Below are 20891 nucleotides of genomic sequence, written 5' to 3'. Positions count from 1 at the left end.
GGGTTATTTTACTTAAGACTTTTTAACCAGCAGCTGCTTGTATCAGTGGGTGCTATACACAACCTTTATGAAAAACCTGCAGTGGACACTCACTGAAAAATAACAGAAAGCACTAAGAATTAGGAGGATTTCTTAGTGGAAAGTGGCAGATATCGTATATTTAGGAAGTTTGGCATAGTTCAAGCAAAATACAGTTGCAGACCAGATCTGGGACAGAGTAGTTTACACAAAAGAAGCAGATCTCTTGCGGCTTCATGGGGTGGTGGGGATTTCATTCAGGTCTGCCACTGTCTGCAATTCTTGCGGAAGTGGTCCTCTGCTCAAGAGCAGAGGACTAGGATGCTTTGGCCTGCTGCATTACCCTAGCTAGCACCAAGTCTTGTAAACAGGTATACAAAACAAAATTATTGGAAATAGGCAGCCAGAAAATACTGGGGAAAAAAACCTGGAGAAGTCCAGCTTTGTATGCATGCTTGTCTGGGAATCTGGAGGCCTCCCACAAAGTAACGTACTCCTCAATGCACAAGGGAGGCAGAGGTGCAAAGTGCTTTCCCAGGCACTTCCACCTCGCTCTTTTCTCCTGCTATTATTTGTTACTACCAGGAGCTCCATCTCATGGTGAGAGCAAACAGTGCAGCCACAGCTAAACTAGGGAAAAAAGGTAACTAACCTGTGATAATGCTTTTTCCTGAGTGCAGCTTATGCCTCCGATCAAGACCATATTAGGCATTAGGGGCCTGGGGTATTCAAACACAAAGTCATATTTCATGAGCCAAATAGACGCGTGGCTGAACAGCTCAAGCACTGTTGCCTCTTGTTGGAGGAATTCTTTGATCAAACGATCATACGGTGAATAAAGCAAGCTGCAAGCTAGAGAACTGCTCAAGCTAGCTATGAGATTGCCCGCGCGCTGGAGGAAGGCCATGTGGTCCGTGTAGTGAGTGAAGAACCTAGGAATGTAAGAAGGAGGATTTGGACAGAGGGTAGCATGGAAGTCTAGGCTGCACGGCAGTCCCCGTACAAGGTACACCGAAGGTAGGGAGAGATGTTCGGCCACTATCTGTCCACATGGAAAAAAAGGATCCATAAAGACAGCATCAAATTTGCTTTCTTCAAGGTATTCGATCAGCTCTTTGTTAGACAGAAGACGTTTGCAGGAATCAAAGAACATGGTTGTAATATTTGCGATTTTTGAGAATTTTTCCAAGAAGGGTTGAGGTGTGAAACTGCTATAGCCCAGCTTTTTAAATTCTGCCTCCACATACTCCTTGGTGTAAGGCACAGAGTATGTTTTCATGGTATAATGCACTGATGAATCTATCCGCAAATTTATCTCTGGCGCAACCACCACAATTTCATGTCCCCTCTGTCGGAGCCGTTCCACAACTGGGTGCATGCTGAGCCAGTGGCTGCCATCGATAGGTACAACCAAAAGCTTTCCCCCTTCAGAAAAGGTCCACAGGAGCAGGAAAAACACAACCCAGGAGGCAAGAGAATTAAATCCTGGATTTGAAGAAGCCATTTTCCTTGTGCTGTCAGCAAAGTTTTAAACAGCTGCAAAACTATTGCAGGGGATGAGGACTGAATCACGGGGTACTTTGCACTTTAATCTGAACTAAGGTAAGTGTTTAATTTTTAACGGACTGTACGTTGGTGGGCAGAAATTAGGGTAATTTTTAACTGTGGGTAAAGGTCGGGTTTATCATCTGTGCACAGTGAAGGCTTTAAGTAACTGGGCACTGCAAGGTAAAGTTGAATGCTTGAAGTAACATTAGAGGATTCAAATGCTCAAGGGAGAAGTGTCATGCAATTGGCAGTGTGTCGCACTGAGAGGCTGAACAAGAGTCATGATTGGGAGGTAACACCTGACCCAGCAATCACTATCTTATTAACATCCAGTTAATGATGAACTCCCTGCCTTGAGTCTGCTCAGCTGATTGGACACAAAACTTGGAACAAAAGCCTGAACTTTGGATTACCTTGCACTGTCAGAGTCTAAACAAGAAGCAATGATTGACAGAGATTTGATATACAGTGGGTTGATAAGGTGTATCTGCAGATTTGTTTCTAGATCGTAGTAGTTATCAAAGTGAAAGCCCTGAGTCTACAGTAGTAAACGTGATGCAAGCTTAGCAATAACTTCTGCTGTTGCAACACCACTGCGGTCTGAAAAACAGAAGAAATGACTGGCATCTGCACTATTTGCACAGCCTACTAGGGAGATTTAAACAAGCTAGGGAGGCAGGGCAGATAGTACAATCCTGAAGGCTTATTTTTTCTAGTCATTCTCTTATATGCTATCTTACATTGCTTCTTACACAAATTCAGAGGCAAAAGAATTCCCTCTACCATCTTTGATTGCATACCCCTGGTTTTGGGGTATTCATCCACATTATCAATCTCTATGGCACACTATAAGTAGCTGGGTATATACATACAGAGTTAGTTCCACATTTCCACTTCTTGTCCAATCAAGTCTCCTGCAATTAATCAGTATTCCACAACTGTTAGAGATACTAAATTGTATGACCTAGAATTATTTTGTCATTTATCTAGATACAGCATACGTGCCATAATTGTCTAATATTATGGTGATACACTTAGAAAAAGCTACGCTATACCTAGGCAGCTACATAGCTTAGACAACTTCACCTAAGGTCTCCCAGAGAGAAACCCTTCAGCTGCTTGCAGGGCAAGTCTTGTGATCACTTATCAGAGCCTGAGATTCCCACTCCCAAATCATGCCATCCTGGTATTCAATCACATATTGCCTCAAGCACAAATACTACTACAGGAAGTACTTAAAAAAGCAAATCTTAAATAATCGCTAATAAATGCTATAATACCCTCAACACAAACAATGACAAACCTTTGATAATGGCTTCTTCTGCTCACAGTTGATGCCTCCAATATAGACCATATTTGGCATTATTGGGCACGGATACTCAAAAACAAAGTCATATCTCATCAGCCAAATTGATGCTTTGCTAAATAGTTCCAGTATTGTTACTTCTCTGTGAAGAAACTCAGAAGCTAAGTTCTCGTATTTGAAATAAAACAGATTGCAAAACAAATGCTCTGAAAACCCAACCAGGAGGTTTTTCACACGCTCCAAAATTGTCATGTGATCTGAACTGGATGTGAAAGTCCTTGGCACGTAAGAAAAAGGACTGGGACACTGGGTGGCTTTGTAGTCTAAGATACATGGAAGACCACGCATGAAGTACACTGAAGGGAGAGAGAGGTATTCAGCAACAATTGGTCCACAGGGCAACACAGGATCCACCATAATGGCATCAAATTTGCTCTCCTGGAGGTACTTCATTAGTTCTTCATCATATAAGAGATGCCGACAAGTAGAAGAGAACATGCTGGTCAGTTCTGATATATTGCTGAATAAAATTGTAAATTTTTCTAGAAAGGGAGGGTTGTGAAAACTTTTTTCACTGATGGAATGGTAGTATCTATCCACAAACTCCTGTGTGTAGGGCACAGAGTATGTTTTGATGGTGAAAGATTGTGAGCTTTTCATGAGCAAAGTGGCATCAGGAATCACCGCAACAATTTTGTGCCCCCTCTCCCAGAGTTTCTCCAAAACCACACGCATGCTCAGCCAGTGACTTCCATCCTGAGGCACAACCAAGAGCTTCCCACCTTCTGCCAAACTCCAGAAAGGAAGAAAAAGAACAAGCCCAGCATATATCTTGTTCCTCCACATAACTGTCATGGGGCTGTCAGCAGGAAAAGAAATGAACTGTTCCTTCTTACTTCTTCCAAGCAGCATATGAAAGCAAAAAATACCTGTACCTCATTTATAACTTGATGGTCTTGAATCTTTACCTCTAGAAAATGTTTACTAAGACAGGTTGTTTGAGTTCAAAGATCACATTTTAAACAGTGATAAAAGCATTGATAAGAGTGCTATCGAGGGATCTAAAGCAAGAAGCATTTCCATGCATTTAAGTTATCTTAAATGATTCAGAACAATTAGCAGGGTCTTTGATTAGCAGAGGTAGCAGTTGTTTTCAGAGGGATTTTTCTGGGTCAGGGTTGTTTCAAGCGAGTCACTGTGCACTTGACTGTCCTGTGCTAGATTCAAGTCAGGAATCAACTTTTATGGCCACTGAGCTTCTCCAGAGAGCTTATAATGCAAGAAGCATGTTGCACTATTGACATGAGAGACCTAAACCTCCAACTTTCTCTCTTATACCTTTGCTCAGAAAGGTGCCTGGAGTTCACACAGGATGTTCTACATAGTAAGCAGGAGCTGGCATGCCAAGCAGTGGTGTCACCAAAGTTTGGGTAACATATTAACCAAACACCTTTTTATAAAAATAATGATGCAGCAGAATATGCAGTTCCTGCTCAAGAGGGGCCGTAAGAGTTTGTAGGTGAGTGGCTCGAGGCCAAACGTCTCTTTGAAAGCAGTGATTCAGCAGAATATGCGGTCCTTGCTCAAGAGAGGCCATAAGACTTCATAGCTGAGAGACTACAGGCCACATGTTTTTGAAAGTTCTTAATAATAGTTACTTTTAAAAATAAGTTAATAAGTCTTGGCTGTGGTATGAGCCAAGGGAAGTCCACACTTGTGTCCTGTGCTTACCAAAAGAAAGAGAGAACAGAGTTTCTAAGCTGCTTCTGCATGTGCTATGATAAGATTTTTAAGGCAGAAAAAACCCCAAACCACGTTGGATGTCCTGTTCTCTGTAACACTCGACTGCAGCCTGCAGCTACTCGATGGACAGTAACAATGATGATGGGCCAAACTTTTCTGGATAGCAATAAACAGTATAATTGGCCACAAATGGCAGTTTGAGAGATTTGGACTGAACATTTGGAAAAAGCTTTTTGAAGGTTTTGAAGGTTGGCCTGTATAACAGCATGGCTGACATGATCTGATGTGGAAGACAGTCCCACTCCAAGGACTTGTTTAGCTATCCAAATCAGGTTGATTTGAATGGGATTTAAGTGCCTAATTATTCTTGAGAACCTGGGTTGAAGCTGCAGCAAATGATGTAATGGAAACCCAATGGGTAGATGGCTGAATGAAATAGGTGCCTATAAACAAATCAGTGTCCTTAGATAGGGAGAACATGCAAAGGCACATGAAAACTTTCAAGATAAATCTCAAAAAGCAGATATCTGCAGTTTGTGCTTAAAAGAAGTATCTGACCAAGCAGATCTCATCTGCCATGAAGGCATATTTTATAGAAAGGGAAAAGGTGGATGCCAAAAGTTTGCAAGTTTATGAAAGAAAACAAGAAATAGGAATGGTAGCTGAACAAGAGCAATTGCTGGCTAGAGAAGAGAGACTGTTTTAGACCAATGCCCAGTTAGTTCCCAAGCAGTAATCCGCTCCCCCTGGCCAACTCCCCCCAGTTTATATATTAGGCATGACACCTGTGACCCGCCAACTAAGCACACCTGATCAGAGAGAGCTCTGAACCGTTTCTTCATTCTGTGCAGCAGCCTGGAAGAGTTGCCTTGGAGCAGGTAGGAGTGAAGGGAAATCTGGTTCATGAAATGGCTACCTTTGCCAAAGGTACCTGGCTGTGATAAGCACATCCAAGGCTAATACTAAGTGTGTCCTAAAAAGTTTATTTTGATAGGAGTTTCTCCATGTGGCATGTTAAAAAAAGTGATTCTCATGAGCCAGGCAAGGAGGACTCTAATGTCTAAGGAAACTGCATTAAAGAGGAAGGAGTTTCAGACATCAATACAGTCCCATTCTGCAGCCTGTTGAAGCAAAACTTTCTCTCCAGCTGACAGTGAGGTGATATTAAAAGACCAAAAACTAAAGGAGGTGGACAGAAGGTATTCTCATGTGCCAGAGAGTTAGCTGCAGTACCTATGCGTGCATTTTCATGTTTCAGCGATAGAGGAAAAGATCTGACATAACAAGGTGATGCAGCATTACATATGCCCTCAGGTGGCAGTATACACTCAGGTAGTTAACCTGGAGTTGCAGACACTGTTACCCTATGCTAACATATAACGGGCCCTCAGATCTCATATTTGATACATAGTCACTTCCATGTAGTCTTTAAGTACTGATAACATTTCAGCCAAATGTGTACTATATCTGTGTAACAATAACATAAAATGCTATAAAACAACATTAAAGAGGTAAAAAACCCCAAACCAAACCCTTAAGACTAAAGGCATGTTCATACAAGTTTCAAAGTTGTGTCACTGGATTTTGAGCAACACACAAACACCCTTTCATGTGTATATGAGCCCAGAGACTGAAGTCCGCAAGTTCAGCCCATTCCAAAGGCAGGGGTGAAAAGAGAGATCTATCAGGAGAAAGTAAAGCTAAAGTACAAAGTTGAGTGCCAAGGTTGTACGCTGGAAACAGTACAGTCAATATCCCCAATTAGGGGAATCCATGATTACCTCTTTTGTAAGTCTACAAATCCTGGCAGTCAGAATGTACCTCTTATTAACCAGCCAAATCCTTTTTAAATTCATAGGTTTTGTCTACAAAAAACACTGCTGGCATTGAGAGGCAGAATTTTTTTTTTTTTTTTTTTGGTGTATGGTGTGAAAAAGTACTCCCTTTTGTTTGCTTTAAGCTTGCTGCCACCTCATTTCAGTGTTAGTCATAGGTCAAGTACTGGGAGAAACTGCTTGTCAGTATCCCTTTCACCTTTGCTACACTTTTCAGGATTTTACAGACCTCTGTCACAGATCCTCTGTCATAGTTCTTTTCATAGGTTTAGTTATATGGTTTATTCCATTGTTGCTTTCCTAGACTGAGTGCCAACTTTAAATCCTCTTTAAAATGCTTCATTTTTACTGCGTGATATTCAGCTTTTTCTGAAAAATAAGCCCCATTTCACTGTTTTGCAAAGTCAATATCTGAAAAACTTACTTAACAGAAATAGTTATTTCTAAAAATAGAAGCTATGATGTTACTTTGCAAACCACAAAATATATTTGAATACACATTTTAAAAAATCATAGAATCATAGAATCATAGAATCATTTCGGTTGGAAAAGACCTTCAAGATCATCCAGTCCAACCATTAACCATGCCCCCTAAACCATGCCCTGGAGTACCCTGTCCACTCGCTTTTTGAATACCTCGAGGGATGGTGAATCAACCACTTCCCTGGGCAGCCCATTCCAATGTTTGACAACCCTCTCAGTAAAAAAATTTTTCCTAATATCTAACCTAAATCTCCCTTGCCTCAACTTGAGGCCATTTCCTCTTGTCCTATCTCCAGCCACCTGACAGAAGAGACCAGCACCCACCTCACTACAACCCCCTTTCAGGTAGTTGTAGAGAGCGATAAGGTCTCCCCTCAGCCTCCTCTTTTCTAGACTGAACAACCCCAGATCCTTCAGCCGCTCCTCATAAGACTTGTGCTTGAATAAATCCAAGATTCATTTTATAAGAAGAAAGTAACCTAACTAATACTTTATTTTTATGATGCCAGTTGATACTTTAAATAAGGAGTGTCACTGGCCTGGGATATGCAAAAAGAAATCCACAAGCTGGAGAAATGGGCCAACAGGAGCGTCATGAAGGTCAGCAAAGGCAAAAGCAAAGTTCTGCCACTGGGATGGGATAACCCCATGCCATAGGACAGGCTGCACTCCAGCTAGACAGACAGCAGCTCTGCAGAAAACGACCCGGGGTCCTTGTGGACAAAAAGTTGAATATGAGTCAGCAGTGTGCCCTTGCAGCCATAGAGGCCATAGAGGCACTAGCATCCTGGGCTACATGAGTAAAAGAGAGGTAATCCCGCTCCTCTGTTCAGCACTTGGGAGACATCTGAAGAGATGTACCCAGTTTTGGGCTCTCCAGTACAAGACAGACATTGATGTGCTGCAGCAAGTCTAGCAACAGCCAAGAAGATGGTTAGAAGCTGGGGACCATGATGTGCAAAAAGGGGCTGAGAAAGACGAGCTTCCTTAGGATTCAGAAGAGAAGGCTAGCAGGAGATCTTAAGGTCTCTTAAGAGATCTTAAGGTGGTCTTTAACCACCTTAACAGAAGGGCATAAAGAAGACAAAGCTGTACTCTTCCGAGCAATTGACAGTGACAGGACAAGAGGCAACAGACACAAGATGCAACACGAAAAATTCAAATTGGATATAATAATAAATCAGATATAATAAAGTGTTTTCACTATAAGGGTCATGGGAGGTAATAAAAACTTGACAAGACATAGAATGGAACAACCAGAACTAACTGGACCTGCTTTGACTAGGAGGTTGGCTGAGAGGCCTGCAAATGACCTTCCAGCCTAAGTATTTTATGAGTCTATGACAATTCAAAACATAGAGAATCCTTCTTTATAGAAAAAAACCAGGAATGTAGAGGAAATCAGCAATGACAAGTTGGACCCCAGGATGAGCGATGGTCTCCTCAAATGAAAGTCTGCCTTGCACCACATCAACAGTCCTGAGCAACCTGCTCTAATGTCAAAGCTGGCTTTAAGCAGAAGCACGTGACCAATGGAGAGTTTCCCAGAGCTAAATTAATTTACAACACTTTCTCCATTTTTATACCATGATATTCGGATACCTTCACTGAAAGGAGTACTGGCACCTCTTTGCAAAGGAAAAGCAGTTTGAAATCCTTTTACCCACAGAAAGAGACCTTTCTAACAAAACCTGTGTTACAACTTTTCAAAGTATGTAAAAGCCTGCAAGAATGACAAGAAAAAAAAGAGTACGACCCACCTGAGTCAGCTTCTTGTGAACACAGTTTACTCCACTAACCATAATCATGTTGGGCATCAAAGGTCTCGGATAGTGTAAAACAAAGTCTAGCTTCATGAGCCAAATGGAAGCCTGCTGTAAGAGATCTGGCACAGTCACGTCCCGCTGAAGAAACTCAGAAGCCAGTTTTGCGTATGGTTGAAAGACAAAATCACAGAGAAAATAATTTGGGAGTTCAAACATTAGATTCTTCACCCGCTGGAGAAAGTTCATGCGGTCTGTAAGGTCTGTGAATACCCTGGGGACATAAGAAGGGGGATTGGGACACTGAGTGGCTTCAAATTCTAAGCCACATGGTATTTGCTGCAAGAGAAACACGGAAGGGACTGAAAGATGCTCAGCCAGTATCTGCCCACAGGGTAGTACAGGGTCTGTAAGGACAGCATCAAACTTGCTCTCCTCAAGATATCTGACAAGCTCTTTGTTGTACAGTAAGTGTGTACAGGTAGACAGGAACATGGCAGAAGTGTTTTTTACTCCTTCATATATTTTAACAATTCTTTCCAGAAAAGATCCTTCTTCAAATACATGCTGGCTAGTTCTCCAGAAAGTGCGATCCATCTCTTCCTTTGTGAAAGGGACTGAGTACATTTTCGTAACAAAATTCTTTGTTGGCTTTATGTACAAACTGATTTCAGGTGCAACAATGACTATTTCATGTCCCTTCTGCCTGAGACCATCCAACACTTCCCGCATGCTGAGCCAATGACTCCCATCCACCGGCACCACCAGCAGCTTCCCACCAGCAGCCAAACGGAGCACAGACAGGAGCAGAACCAGCGTTGCCGTGACTTGCGGATGAGCACTAAGCACCAGGGCCATTTCTGCAGAAATCTGGTGAGTGCTGCCCAGAAAGAAAACCGCTGGTGGCACTGAAGCAACAGCACTAACTCCACGCTTTTAAGCAATCTGTGCTACAGCCTAACTTCTGATCCTTGGAGGTATTTGCTGTATGGTAAATGTATAATCACTGATTTGATAAAAGGCTGCATAACAAGCACTAGAGTTCAGCAATCTACGCAGGTGGGCAGTAAATGTGATGGATGCACCAGATAAGCCCCATCTGTTTCTACTAGAAAACCTTTGGCAGCTCTATTGCCTTTGAGCAGGATCTGCCAAGCCACCATAACCCCTTCAAGCTCATTGATTTTCTTCTCAAATCTCACATAGCCATCACCAAGGTGAAATCTTCTGAGGCCTGCCTGTAAACAGAGACAGCGCTTCTTCTTCTGAGAGTCCACAGCCTGCAACATTCCTCCTTATTCCAGCTTTGGAAATACCCGTGTGAAGAAGCAGACAAATTCATTGACAAAGAAAGAAGTGGTAAGGCAGCAAGGGTACACCAGGACAGAAGCCTGACATGCATTTCTCAGTAAATACAAGACCCTGCTACAACAATTTGCATAGTTGTATGGATTATACCTAACTGCAAGGCTGTGACAGCCCCTCAGGCTTGCCTGCTGCTCTTCCATCACTAAGGGAGAAAGAGAGTACCAAGTTACTCAACATTACACAAAATGGCTTCACATACGTGTAATGAAAAAGGCATAAACCGAGCATACTTTATAAGTGAAAAGGTATAGCTGCCTACACAGAAAATGGGAAGTGAGGAAGAAAGTGAGAGAAAAATAATTTATTTCACGAGTATTTGCCTAACTCGCCCTAAACGGGAACTTGATTCCTATTTGCAACACAAAATTCCACCCTTGTGAACACAGAAGTCTATCAGAGCAAGAATTAAAAACAGAGCATGACCCACCTGAGGTAGCTCCTTGTGAGCACAGTTTACTCCTCCAATTACAATCATGTTGGGCATCAAAGGTCTTGGATAATCTAACACAAAATCTAACCTCATGAGCCAAATGGAAGCCTGCCGTAAGAGATCCAGCACAGTCACATCCCGCTGGAGGAACTCAGAAGCCAGTTTTACATATGGTTGAAAGACAAAATCACAGAGAAAATAATTTGGGAGTTCAAACATTAGATTCTTCACCCGCTGGAGAAAGTTCATGCGGTCTGTATGCTGTGTAAATACCCTGGGGACATAAGAAGGGGGATTGGGACACTGAGTGGCTTCAAAATCTAAGCCACACGGTATTCCTCGTAAAAAAAACACGGAAGGGACTGAAAGATGCTCAGCCAGTATCTGCCCACAGGGTAGTACAGGGTCTGTAAAGACAGCATCAAACTTGGTCTCCTCAAGATATCTGACAAGCTCTTTGTTGTACAGTAAGTGTGCACAGCTGGTGATCGCCAAATCAGAGACTCTTTTCATACTTTGGTATATTTTAAGAAATCTTTCCAGAAAAGATCCTTCTTCAAATACATCTTGTAAAAATGCCTGGAAATTTTCATCCATCTCTTCCTCTGTGAAAGGGACTGAGTACATTTTCGTAACAAAATTCTTTGTTGGCTTTATGTACAAACTGATTTCAGGTGCAACAACGACTATTTCATGTCCCTTCTGCCTGAGACCATCCAACACTTCCCGCATGCTGAGCCAATGACTCCCATCCACCGGCACCACCAGCAGCTTCCCACCAGCAGCCAAACGGAGCACAGACAGGAGCAGAACCAGCGTTGCCGTGACTTGCGGATGAGCACTAAGCACCAGGGCCATTTCTGCAGAAATCTGGTGAGTGCTGCCCAGAAAGAAAACCACTGGTGGCACTGAAGCAACAGCACTAACTCCACGCTTTTAAGCAATCTGTGCTACAGCCTAACTTCTGATCCTTGGAGGTATTTGCTGTATGGTAAATGTATAATCACTGATTTGATAAAAGGCTGCATAATAAGCATTTATTTCCAGCCAAGTCCACAGGATTGGTGGTGTGTGGTAGATGCACCAGATAAGCCCCATCTGATTCTATTAGAGGAACAGTAAAGAGTGTCCCAGGACGCAAGCAGGGGTGGTTCTGGGTGGCAATGTATTTCTGATAGCTTCCCTCTGGCTGAACCTTTTGCAACTGCAGGAGATGTGTCACATCCACATGATCATTCAGCCTAGCAGAGGGTGCTTGCTTCCCCTAGGCAAGACCTTTCCCCTCTCTCTCTTTGAAGAGTCATCTCTAGGAGGCTTATGGCCCCATAGCAGATGTGGAAGAGCTGTTTAAGATGGTTTCTAGACTGAGAAGACTGATGAAGTTGGAAGCAGGATGCCAGGTTTGTCTGCAGGACACATCACCCATATTAAGCAGTACTTCCAGTCTCCGAGACCTGCCTTGGGATGGAGGAGTTGGCTTTGTGAGCTCAGACGGCAGAGCAGAGATGTATGAACACTCTTTGAGGGGGACTTTCCATGAAATAATTCAGGGCCTAATTCTGGCTTCTTTTTTGTCACTGGCAAATCTTGCATGGTGTCCAGCAGCGGTGGAGTTGCACGAATGCTCAGGTGGCAAATTACAGTGTGCAAGAGGATGTCTGTAAGATGCCACAGCCACATCTGCCACTTGGAGATGGGTGGAATTGCCACACAGGCTTTGTGACCTCACCCCATGGTGCACAAGTCCTAAATAATATGACAGAAGAGAAAGCCAGGGCACAAAAAAGAATAGCACAACTCTCCAGGCTGTCCCACAGAGCAGCAGAGGAGGCTCTCTATTAACAACTGCATGCATTGCTATATTCTACATCTGAGGCACCCAGAGTACATGCCACATCTGAGAGGTTAGCATAACCGCCAAGGCTGCATCCATCCCCTCAGTGCTAGTCATGCTGTGTTGGACATGTCAAATCAGACCTGCTCCATGGCTCCATTCATTAGGACTGGGGTTTTGAGCCTGGAAAGAGCTTTTAAGGTTTTCTGAGCTGTCCCATGGGAGCTGCTCATAAGACAAATCCAACACTTTGTCCTAATGTCCACAAATTATGACAATCACTTTGGCTGGTGGATACAACATCCCATCACCGACCTTCACTAGAAGAACCTAGAGTTTCTCTTCAACGGAGCATACTTTGTAAGTGAAAAGGTATAGCTGCCTACACAGAAAATGGGAAGTGAGGAAGAAAGTGAGAGAAAAATAATTTATTTCATGAGTATTTGCCTAACTCACCCTAAACGGGAACTTGATTCCTATCTGCAACACAAAATTCCACCCTTGTGAACACAGAAGTCTATCAGAGCAAGAATTAAAAACAGAGCATGACCCACCTGAGGTAGCTCCTTGTGAGCACAGTTTACTCCTCCAATTACAATCATGTTGGGCATCAAAGGTCTTGGATAATCTAACACAAAATCTAACCTCATGAGCCAAATGGAAGCCTGCCGTAAGAGATCCAGCACAGTCACATCCCGCTGGAGGAACTCAGAAGCCAGTTTTACATATGGTTGAAAGACAAAATCACAGAGAAAATAATTTGGGAGTTCAAACATTAGATTCTTCACCCGCTGGAGAAAGTTCATGCGGTCTGTATGCTGTGTAAATACCCTGGGGACATAAGAAGGGGGATTGGGACACTGAGTGGCTTCAAAATCTAAGCCACACGGTATTCCTCGTAAAAAAAACACGGAAGGGACTGAAAGATGCTCAGCCAGTATCTGCCCACAGGGTAGTACAGGGTCTGTAAGGACAGCGTCAAACTTGGTCTCCTCAAGATATCTGACAAGCTCTTTGTTGTACAGTAAGTGTGCACAGGTAGAGAGAGTAATGGCAGAGATGCTTTTCAGTCTCCGGTGCACTTTAAGAATCTTTCCAGAAAAGATCCTTCTTCAAATACATCCTGTGAAAAAGAATGGATACTTCCATCTACATCTTCCTTTGTGAACAGTATTGGATACATTGTCATAATAAAATTCTCTGATGGTTTTATATGTATTCTATTTCAGGTGCAACAACGACTATTTCATGTCCCTTCTGCCTGAGACCATCCAACACTTCCCGCATGCTGAGCCAATGACTCCCATCCACCGGCACCACCAGCAGCTTCCCACCAGCAGCCAAACGGAGCACAGACAGGAGCAGAACCAGCGTTGCCGTGACTTGCGGATGAGCACTAAGCACCAGGGCCATTTCTGCAGAAATCTGGTGAGTGCTGCCCCAAAAGAATATCCCCAGCTCCATGTTTTTAAGCAATCTGTGCTGTGCTTTCTCCGGATGATCTTTAGACTTATTTGCTGTGTGGTAAATGTATAATCGTGGGCATGGCAAAGACAGAATAAGAGGTGTTAAAGTTCAGCCAATTTAGCAGATAGTAATCAGAGCAGCAGCTAGACTGGGAAACACCTACCTCTTTGTATTGGAGGAACACTGGGATTTAAGGAAATGAGGGATCCTTTAACAAGTGATCTGCTCCAAAGAGCTAATTAACAGATCATTAATTTTCCAAAGAAGAATTTTCAGTCTAAGAAAATTCCTCCCCTCCTGCCAGTCCAAATCATTTTCTATTTGTAAAAGCTTAGAAAAATATTAATGCTTCACATGGGAAATGGCCTGGTTTCTTTACCAGTTTTATATCTTGACGCTGTAATGAAAATGGAAAATTGGCTATCAAAGTTCATTTCACTGAAAGGCCTCCTTTTGGAAGGACGAAGTAGGGGCTGGAAGGAGAAAGGACAAGGAGATGGGGTTTGCCACCTATATTTAAAACTGAATTAGCAACTCAGAAATACCGTTCCAGATCAGCCTGGGAAGAGTATGCCCCAGGGCCATGAAAGCAAACGACATTAATGCATAGGCAGGATTTGCAGACAGACAGCCCTAATTATGAAAATTATTGCACAGAAGTAATTTTGACAATACAATAATTTAGTATGGAGGTTGATAGTATACATCAGGATATTTTTTAAGTACATTTACTGAACTACTGCAGCTCTATGTACACCCTTTGCAGGGAAACTTCTCAGAAGGCAGCGTAAGCTGTTGCAGATGTGCAGTGTTGGCCAGCAGCTATGAAAACGTCCAACAGTTTTGCAGAAAATTTTGTAAGGAATCCATGCAGTGAAAGGATAAACCTGGACTGACAGAGCAACCAGAACATTACCTGCCAACAGATGCGTTATGACACTTTATTTCTAAATTATGAAAGGATGGTTCTATTAAACCAAAAAGATTCACTGTGTTGAAAATATTCTGATAAAGAAATTAAAATCTAATTATATATATATAAGAGTTTGGTTTGATTAAGAAGTAGAAAATTGTGAAGCATAGGTATGGGAGTGTTAAGTTTGAAATGTAGTCATAGGAACTTAGAAACTTTAGGAACTGTGTTATGTGTGACTATAGGAACCTTAGTATTGTTAAGTTTGAAATAAGCAAACCATAGAAACCTCACCAGGAAGATACTGGTCTTTCTATGTTTTGTTTCAAAAACTAAGGAAACCGTCATAGACACCAGTTTGCTGCTTGGAAACCCCCTTACCCTTCCCATCTCGTAGAGTTAAGTGAAATTGACCAATGATTGTTTTAACAAAGGAATATTAATAAGGTGGTATGATTAAAAGACCAATCATTGAAAAGGAATTAACATTTTGTTTGGAAATCTAGTGAATATGTATAACAGGTGTGTATTTAACTGTATTGCTAGACAAGACAGGTGCACACGATAGGTGGAGCGATCCCCCGTGTGCCCAGCGCTGCAATAAAGGAGTGCCTGCTTCTTAACTTCTCATTGCTGTTAAGGAGTTTTATTCCGGATTTCGGCAACAACTGTTCTTATAAATCAGCTGTGACAGTAAAATAAATAGTTTGAGTTAATAATACTGATCTGGCAAACACCAGCAGCAGACCTGCCTGGTAAGACAGCAATCACCATCACTGGTGGGTGTGTGCCTCATTAGTGAGAGTGCAGTGATGAACTACTTCCACCTAGCCCAAAGAAAACAATTATGTAAGCAAAAATGTTTATATCCTGCTAATGCTGTAGAAGAGTACCTGCAAGAGTGGGAGAGAATTAAAATCAACCCAGTTTTTCACCTATTTTCTTTGTCTTTACAGTATACCTTACTGCACATATAAATCCCACAAACCCATGTATACAATTATATACATACAGAGCATTTGCAAACAGCATTCTCCCTTCAAACATTAATATATTTCATCAAGGAAATCACTGACCTGAGATAATGTTTTTTTCTTTCCACAGTTTATACCTCCAATAAAAACTATGTTGGGCATCACTGGCATGGGATACTCAAAAACAAAATCCATTCTTTTAAGCCAAATGGATCCATGGCTTAAGAGTTCCTTCATTGTTACTGGTCTGTGAAGAACATCTGAGGCCAGAAGTTCAAATGGCAAATAGGCAAAATTGCAAAGAAATGATTCTGATGACTTGAGAAATAAGTTTTCCACACGCTGGATAAACGTCATGTGGTCTGAGTTGTCTGTAAATGTTCTTGGGACGTAGGAAGGGGGGTCAGGACACTGAGTAGCCTGCAAATCAAGACTGCAGGGGAGTCCCCGTAAAAAGAAAACAGATGGGATAGAGAGATGCAGAGCCAGTATTTGTCCACATGGTACAACAGGATCTGTGAGAACTGCATCAAATTTGCTCCCTTCAAGATATTGCATCAGATACTTATTGTGCAGTAAACTGCTACAGGAGGCAATGTAGAGATCGGAGATGACTTGAACTTTTTCATAAAGTGCAGTAATTCTTTGAAGAAAAGGTCTTCTCTCAAAAAGATCATTCGCAAATGAATGCATGCTTGCTCCCAGTTCTTCCCTAGTTAAAGGCACTGGATACGTTTTGAGAGTGTAATATTCAGATGCCTTCACATTCAAGTTTACTTCTGGTGCAACAATGACAATTTCGTGCTCTTTCTGACTGAGGGCTGCCAGCAGTGAGCGCATGCTGAGCCAGTGACTCCCATCCATTGGCACCACCAACAGCTTTCCACCATTAGCCAAGCAAAACAGAGACAGGAAAACCAAAACCCCCGCAGAAATTAAGTAACTGTATTTACTTACATGAGCCATGTTCCTAGAAATCCAAAGCCTGTTCATCTGCCCTGACCTAACAGATTTTTAGACCCACAGTCGTCGTCGTTGTCGTCCATCCGTCCGTCATCCTCCCCCCCCCCCAGATTCTCACATTCCCCCTTAACGATCCGGCTTTTCCAGCAAAACCAGTCACCAGCAACCATTCAAGGCATTGATGAATCATTAAAGAAACATGATAAATCAACTTAGGTTGGGCAAAACTGGGCTTAGTATCTGAGGCTCCCTTGGGATGGGTCCTTTCTGATTGTTTCTCTGTACTGATTGATGTTAAATTGAAAATAAAATCAGACTTTGCAAAAACAAAATCCCAAGCCTTTGAATAGTGCTGGCACTTGGAAGTAACTGGGCTTGCTGAAAGCAGGTATTAAAATGCTTTCTGCTTTCCTTCTTTTCTTTCTTTCTTTTTGATAAGCATTTTACAGCTGTTCTGAAATGCTGTTCGAGTTTATGTTTAAAATTATGAAATTATGCCACTATACAGCACGATATCTGTGCAAATCCTAATGAGGAGGCCTGTGATTTACATACAGCTCAGCACTGGGGCCAGATACACCACCAGGAACAAATTTATTACAATAAGCAACACTGAAGCAGAGGCTTGCATTCACAAAGGAAAACTGCCAACTGCTATGCATGACACTTCTTTTTTCTCATCCTGACCTACCTCTCTGTGCCTCTCTCGATCATTTTCTTCTTCCAGGAGCAATAAGAAGGAAAAGCCACACAGTTCCCCTTATACCTAATACAAGAAAGCTTGGACAGAAGTACCCAGTAACAGCCCTCTTTTTTCAGGCCAGGAATTGATTTTAAATGGTAAGAGGTGGTGTTATTACTTCAGATGAAAAGATAAAAGCAAGACACCATGTCTGAGCAGTTAACAAGTACTTGTGATAAACTTGTCAACCTGCAAGACTGTATTTTGCCGTTAGATCTAACTGTGATGCAGAGGCATAGTTGGAAGACAAGAAGAAATCAGGACTGAAGAATCAGTACTTCTGCAAATATTACTGCTGGACTATGATCTTTAGCCCCTGGGCAAGATGAGAGCAAGAGTGAGCTTTGTCTTCAGAGGAAAGTCTGATTCTAACCTGGAGCTGCCACATGGCCTTGCCTGCAGGCAGGGTGCTGCTTTCCCAAAGGGTCTGCCTGGGTTTGTCCTGAGGAGCCATTAAGCAGCTCTGATGGACAGAACAGATAGGAGAAAGCACTACCCTGATAAAAGTGGCCGGGGTGGGGGGGGGTGGGGGGGTTGACAGGCAATTTGAATGCGACTTTTGTGAAAAAGCAAGATATGAACACTAGCAGCTCAATAGAAATAAACAGTACTTTCAATGGGCAGCATCAGGGGAAGTACCGGGAGGAGTAAAGCAAAGCCTGAGGGCTGTTAAGGTTGGCTCTGGGGAAGATGTGCCAGGCTTGTAAAATGCAAATATATTTTCTTGTGAAGCTTCACTCATTCATGTTCAGGAAGGCCTATGAATTTGGGGGAAGAGTAAGAGTGGTGATAGGCAGGAAGAATCCATTCCCTAAGACTCAGGGAAGGCTGGCAAGTGAAAAAGGTTCAAGGGAAGAATAGAGGAAAGTCTGTTTATTTTTAAGCAATGTTCACAAAGGACGAAACTTTATCCCTTCTGGGAACCAATGTGATTTATTGCTGAAACGGCTGGATGACACTAACTACAGATTCATCATCTGCTGAGGAGAGCTGTCTCCTCCTATCCTTTTCTACTTAATCTTTGGCTTCACATGAGGCTGTTCATCTTACAGCACAAGCAAGCAAGAATATACATCACATGCAGCAACAAGCTAACATATATCATGAGCACCAACAAGCTAACATACATCACATGCACGCCTTTATCAAGTACTTTTTGGACCACAGATGCCCCAGCAACCACCCATCAACATTTCCCTATCCAAAGCAGGTGTCTCCTAAAAATGCAGTTGAGAATTCAGCTATCTAGTTTTTGTGATGGAAGCTGTTGTTAGACCAAAATCTTCACCACAAAATATTAGCCTTCAACTCAAACAGAAGGCTGCTGTTACAGAAAAGAGCACATGATGCTATTGCACATAATTCAGTGAGTTACTTTTCTGACTAGATAAGCAGCTAATGCTCTTGAAGAAATAGTCTACTGCCTCTTATGTGGGGCACAGAATTTTTGGAAGAGCTGTTATAATTCACCTGCCCTTTTTGCATTAATTCCTAGGCTAGATGCTGTTTGTGTACCTGACTTCAGCTGGAATTAAACTCAGCATAGCATGTGATCCCCTCACCAAACAAAATCCATGTGTTGGGCAGACCCAAGAAAAGGAGGTGGAATCACATCCTGTTCTGGTCCACTATACCACTCTGTTTTTCATGTGGATTGGCTATACAGAAAGCATTAGTCTAAATTATCTCTTTAGGTAAGAAATGTCCATATCAAACACAGTATTAAACCTCACCCAGATCGTGCAGGTGTATGACTGCCAGAACTTTTCCCTTGTTATACCTTTCCCAGCCAGTCACTGACCTGAGATAATGGTTTCTTCTGTCCACAGTTTATGCCTCCAATGAAAATCATATTGGGCATTACAGGCATGGGATAGTCGAAGACAAAGTCAAGTCTCTTCAGCCAAATGGATCCATGACTTAAAAGCTGCGTAATTGTCATCGGCTTTTGGAGAAAGTCTGAGGCCAGGCTTTCAAATGGTGAAAAGACCATACTGCAGGTGAAAGTCTCTGAAATGCTGATGAGGAAGTTCTTCACTCTCTGAGGAAACGTCATATGATCTGTATTGAGCGAGAACATTCGTGGGATGTAGGATGGTGGGTCCGGACTCTGAGCAGCATGAATGTCTATAGCACACGGGATGCCCCGCAAGAAGAAAACAGTAGGGATAGAAAAGTGCAAAGCAATTATCTGTCCACAGGGTGTCAGAGGATCTGTAAAGATGGCATCAAATTTACTTTCTTTGATGTATTTCATCATCTCTTTGTTGTAGAGTAAGGAACTGCAGGAAGTTTGAAACATGGCAGAGCTCTTTCTGAAATTATCCCAGGTATTCAAAAATCTCATCAGGAACGGCTCTTCGCTAAAACAGTTTGCACTAAGTGAGCGTATAAGTTCTTCCATCTCTTCCTTTTTGAAAGGTACGGGGTACATTTTCAATTCATATATCCCAGAAGAATCTATCAGCATTTTGCTGTCTGGTGCGATGACAACTATTTCATGCCCTCTCTTGCTCAGCTCGGCCAGCAATTCCTTCATACTGAGCCAGTGGCTGCCCTCCATCGGGATCACCAGCAGTTTCCCAGCAGTGGCAAGACTCAGGCAGCACAAGAAGGGGAGCAGCACTGCCACCAGCATGTTGCAAGTTAGACAGACAGGAACCCATGCACGAGAAAGGCCAGGGGTGGCTCGCAAGCTTTTGTAGCTATGCTCCACCTACGCAAACACACCACTTGGCAATGCTTTCTAATGATACCTCTGCCCTTTTGGCTTGCCTCACATTTCAGGTGTTCACAAGTTTGCATGCAGTGGACTCACAGTAGGTGACTAATGATTATAAAAGCTTGAGATGAGGTTTGTACTTCAAAAGCGGGTTTGCATGAGCACGAGAAAGGTGTGTCTCCTATCATACACTTCACTTGCCCAAACTGAGACTACAGCTCAATGCCTCAGCCTTCTCTTCTTCCTCCCATAGTAGGAGCACAGCCTCATGACACTTCTTCCCACCAGCAACCCAGCACCTTTTGCTGACATTTACTGACAACATGCTCTAAGGTGCATGGCAATCCATGAAAGAAATGCATACACAGAGTGAATGGACAGAAACACTGCTGACCCCACATGGTAGTACTGGGTCTATAAAGTAAACGTAACTTATAGTAAAGATAAATATGAGAAATCAATGTTAAAGTACCTGGGTTTTGTTTTTTCCTCAGTTGGTACAACTGAGAAAAATGAATTTTTTTTTCATTGATGCAAACATGCATTTTTTTGAAGTAGCCAACAGAAAATCTTTCCCCATCTCTACATATAACTTCCATCTAACCTCTTATCCTATCAGGTATTAAAACTAAATTGCAAAACAGCTCTTCACCATTGTACTTCAGATAACATAAACCAACAACACATTTCTAATTCATGAACTCATGAGTTCATGGCCAATGTCAGTTCAGTTCATGACTGAAAGAGTTCATCAACTCTGTGGGTCCAGATCCTTCTCAGCT

At 42.5% G+C, this 20891-nt stretch overlaps 2 protein-coding genes across 7 annotated transcripts in view; both read right to left on the bottom strand.

Annotated features, from left to right (window-relative positions):
- Window positions 1-20891, bottom strand: part of LOC128144560 (UDP-glucuronosyltransferase 1A1-like) — a 169520-nt gene that overhangs the window by 138408 nt on the left and 10221 nt on the right. For 2 of the 6 annotated variants that reach the window (XR_008236115.1, XM_052793535.1), the window contains exon 1: window positions 10492-11412. The exons of 1 other annotated variant lie outside the window; for it this stretch is intronic. Coding sequence is in view for 4 of the 5 variants with exons in the window: in XM_052793535.1 (XP_052649495.1) it covers window positions 10492-11352 (861 nt within the window). In the remaining variant the exon portion in view is untranslated. Of the gene's footprint in view, window positions 1-670; window positions 1586-8693; window positions 9588-10491; window positions 11413-19188; window positions 20061-20891 lie in introns of those variants that run through there. 3 more of the 6 variants (XM_052793539.1, XM_052793536.1, XM_052793537.1) reach the window with 3 other exon arrangements.
- LOC128144335 (UDP-glucuronosyltransferase 1A1-like) lies at window positions 15755-16670 on the bottom strand. Its single transcript, XM_052793020.1, has one exon. It carries the CDS (start codon window positions 16646-16648, stop codon window positions 15755-15757), a length of 894 nt encoding a protein of 297 aa, XP_052648980.1. The 5' UTR covers window positions 16649-16670.

Source organism: Harpia harpyja, chromosome 7 (assembly GCF_026419915.1).
Source record: "Harpia harpyja isolate bHarHar1 chromosome 7, bHarHar1 primary haplotype, whole genome shotgun sequence".
Taxonomy (NCBI): domain Eukaryota; kingdom Metazoa; phylum Chordata; class Aves; order Accipitriformes; family Accipitridae; genus Harpia; species Harpia harpyja.
Note: the sequence above shows the minus strand (reverse complement) of the source record. Positions and strands in the feature narration are given on the sequence as shown.

Bases quoted from the DNA above. Each gene is read 5' to 3' on its own strand.
- LOC128144335 (XM_052793020.1), bottom strand. From the start codon at position 16,648: ATGGCTCATGTAAGTAAATACAGTTACTTAATTTCTGCGGGGGTTTTG.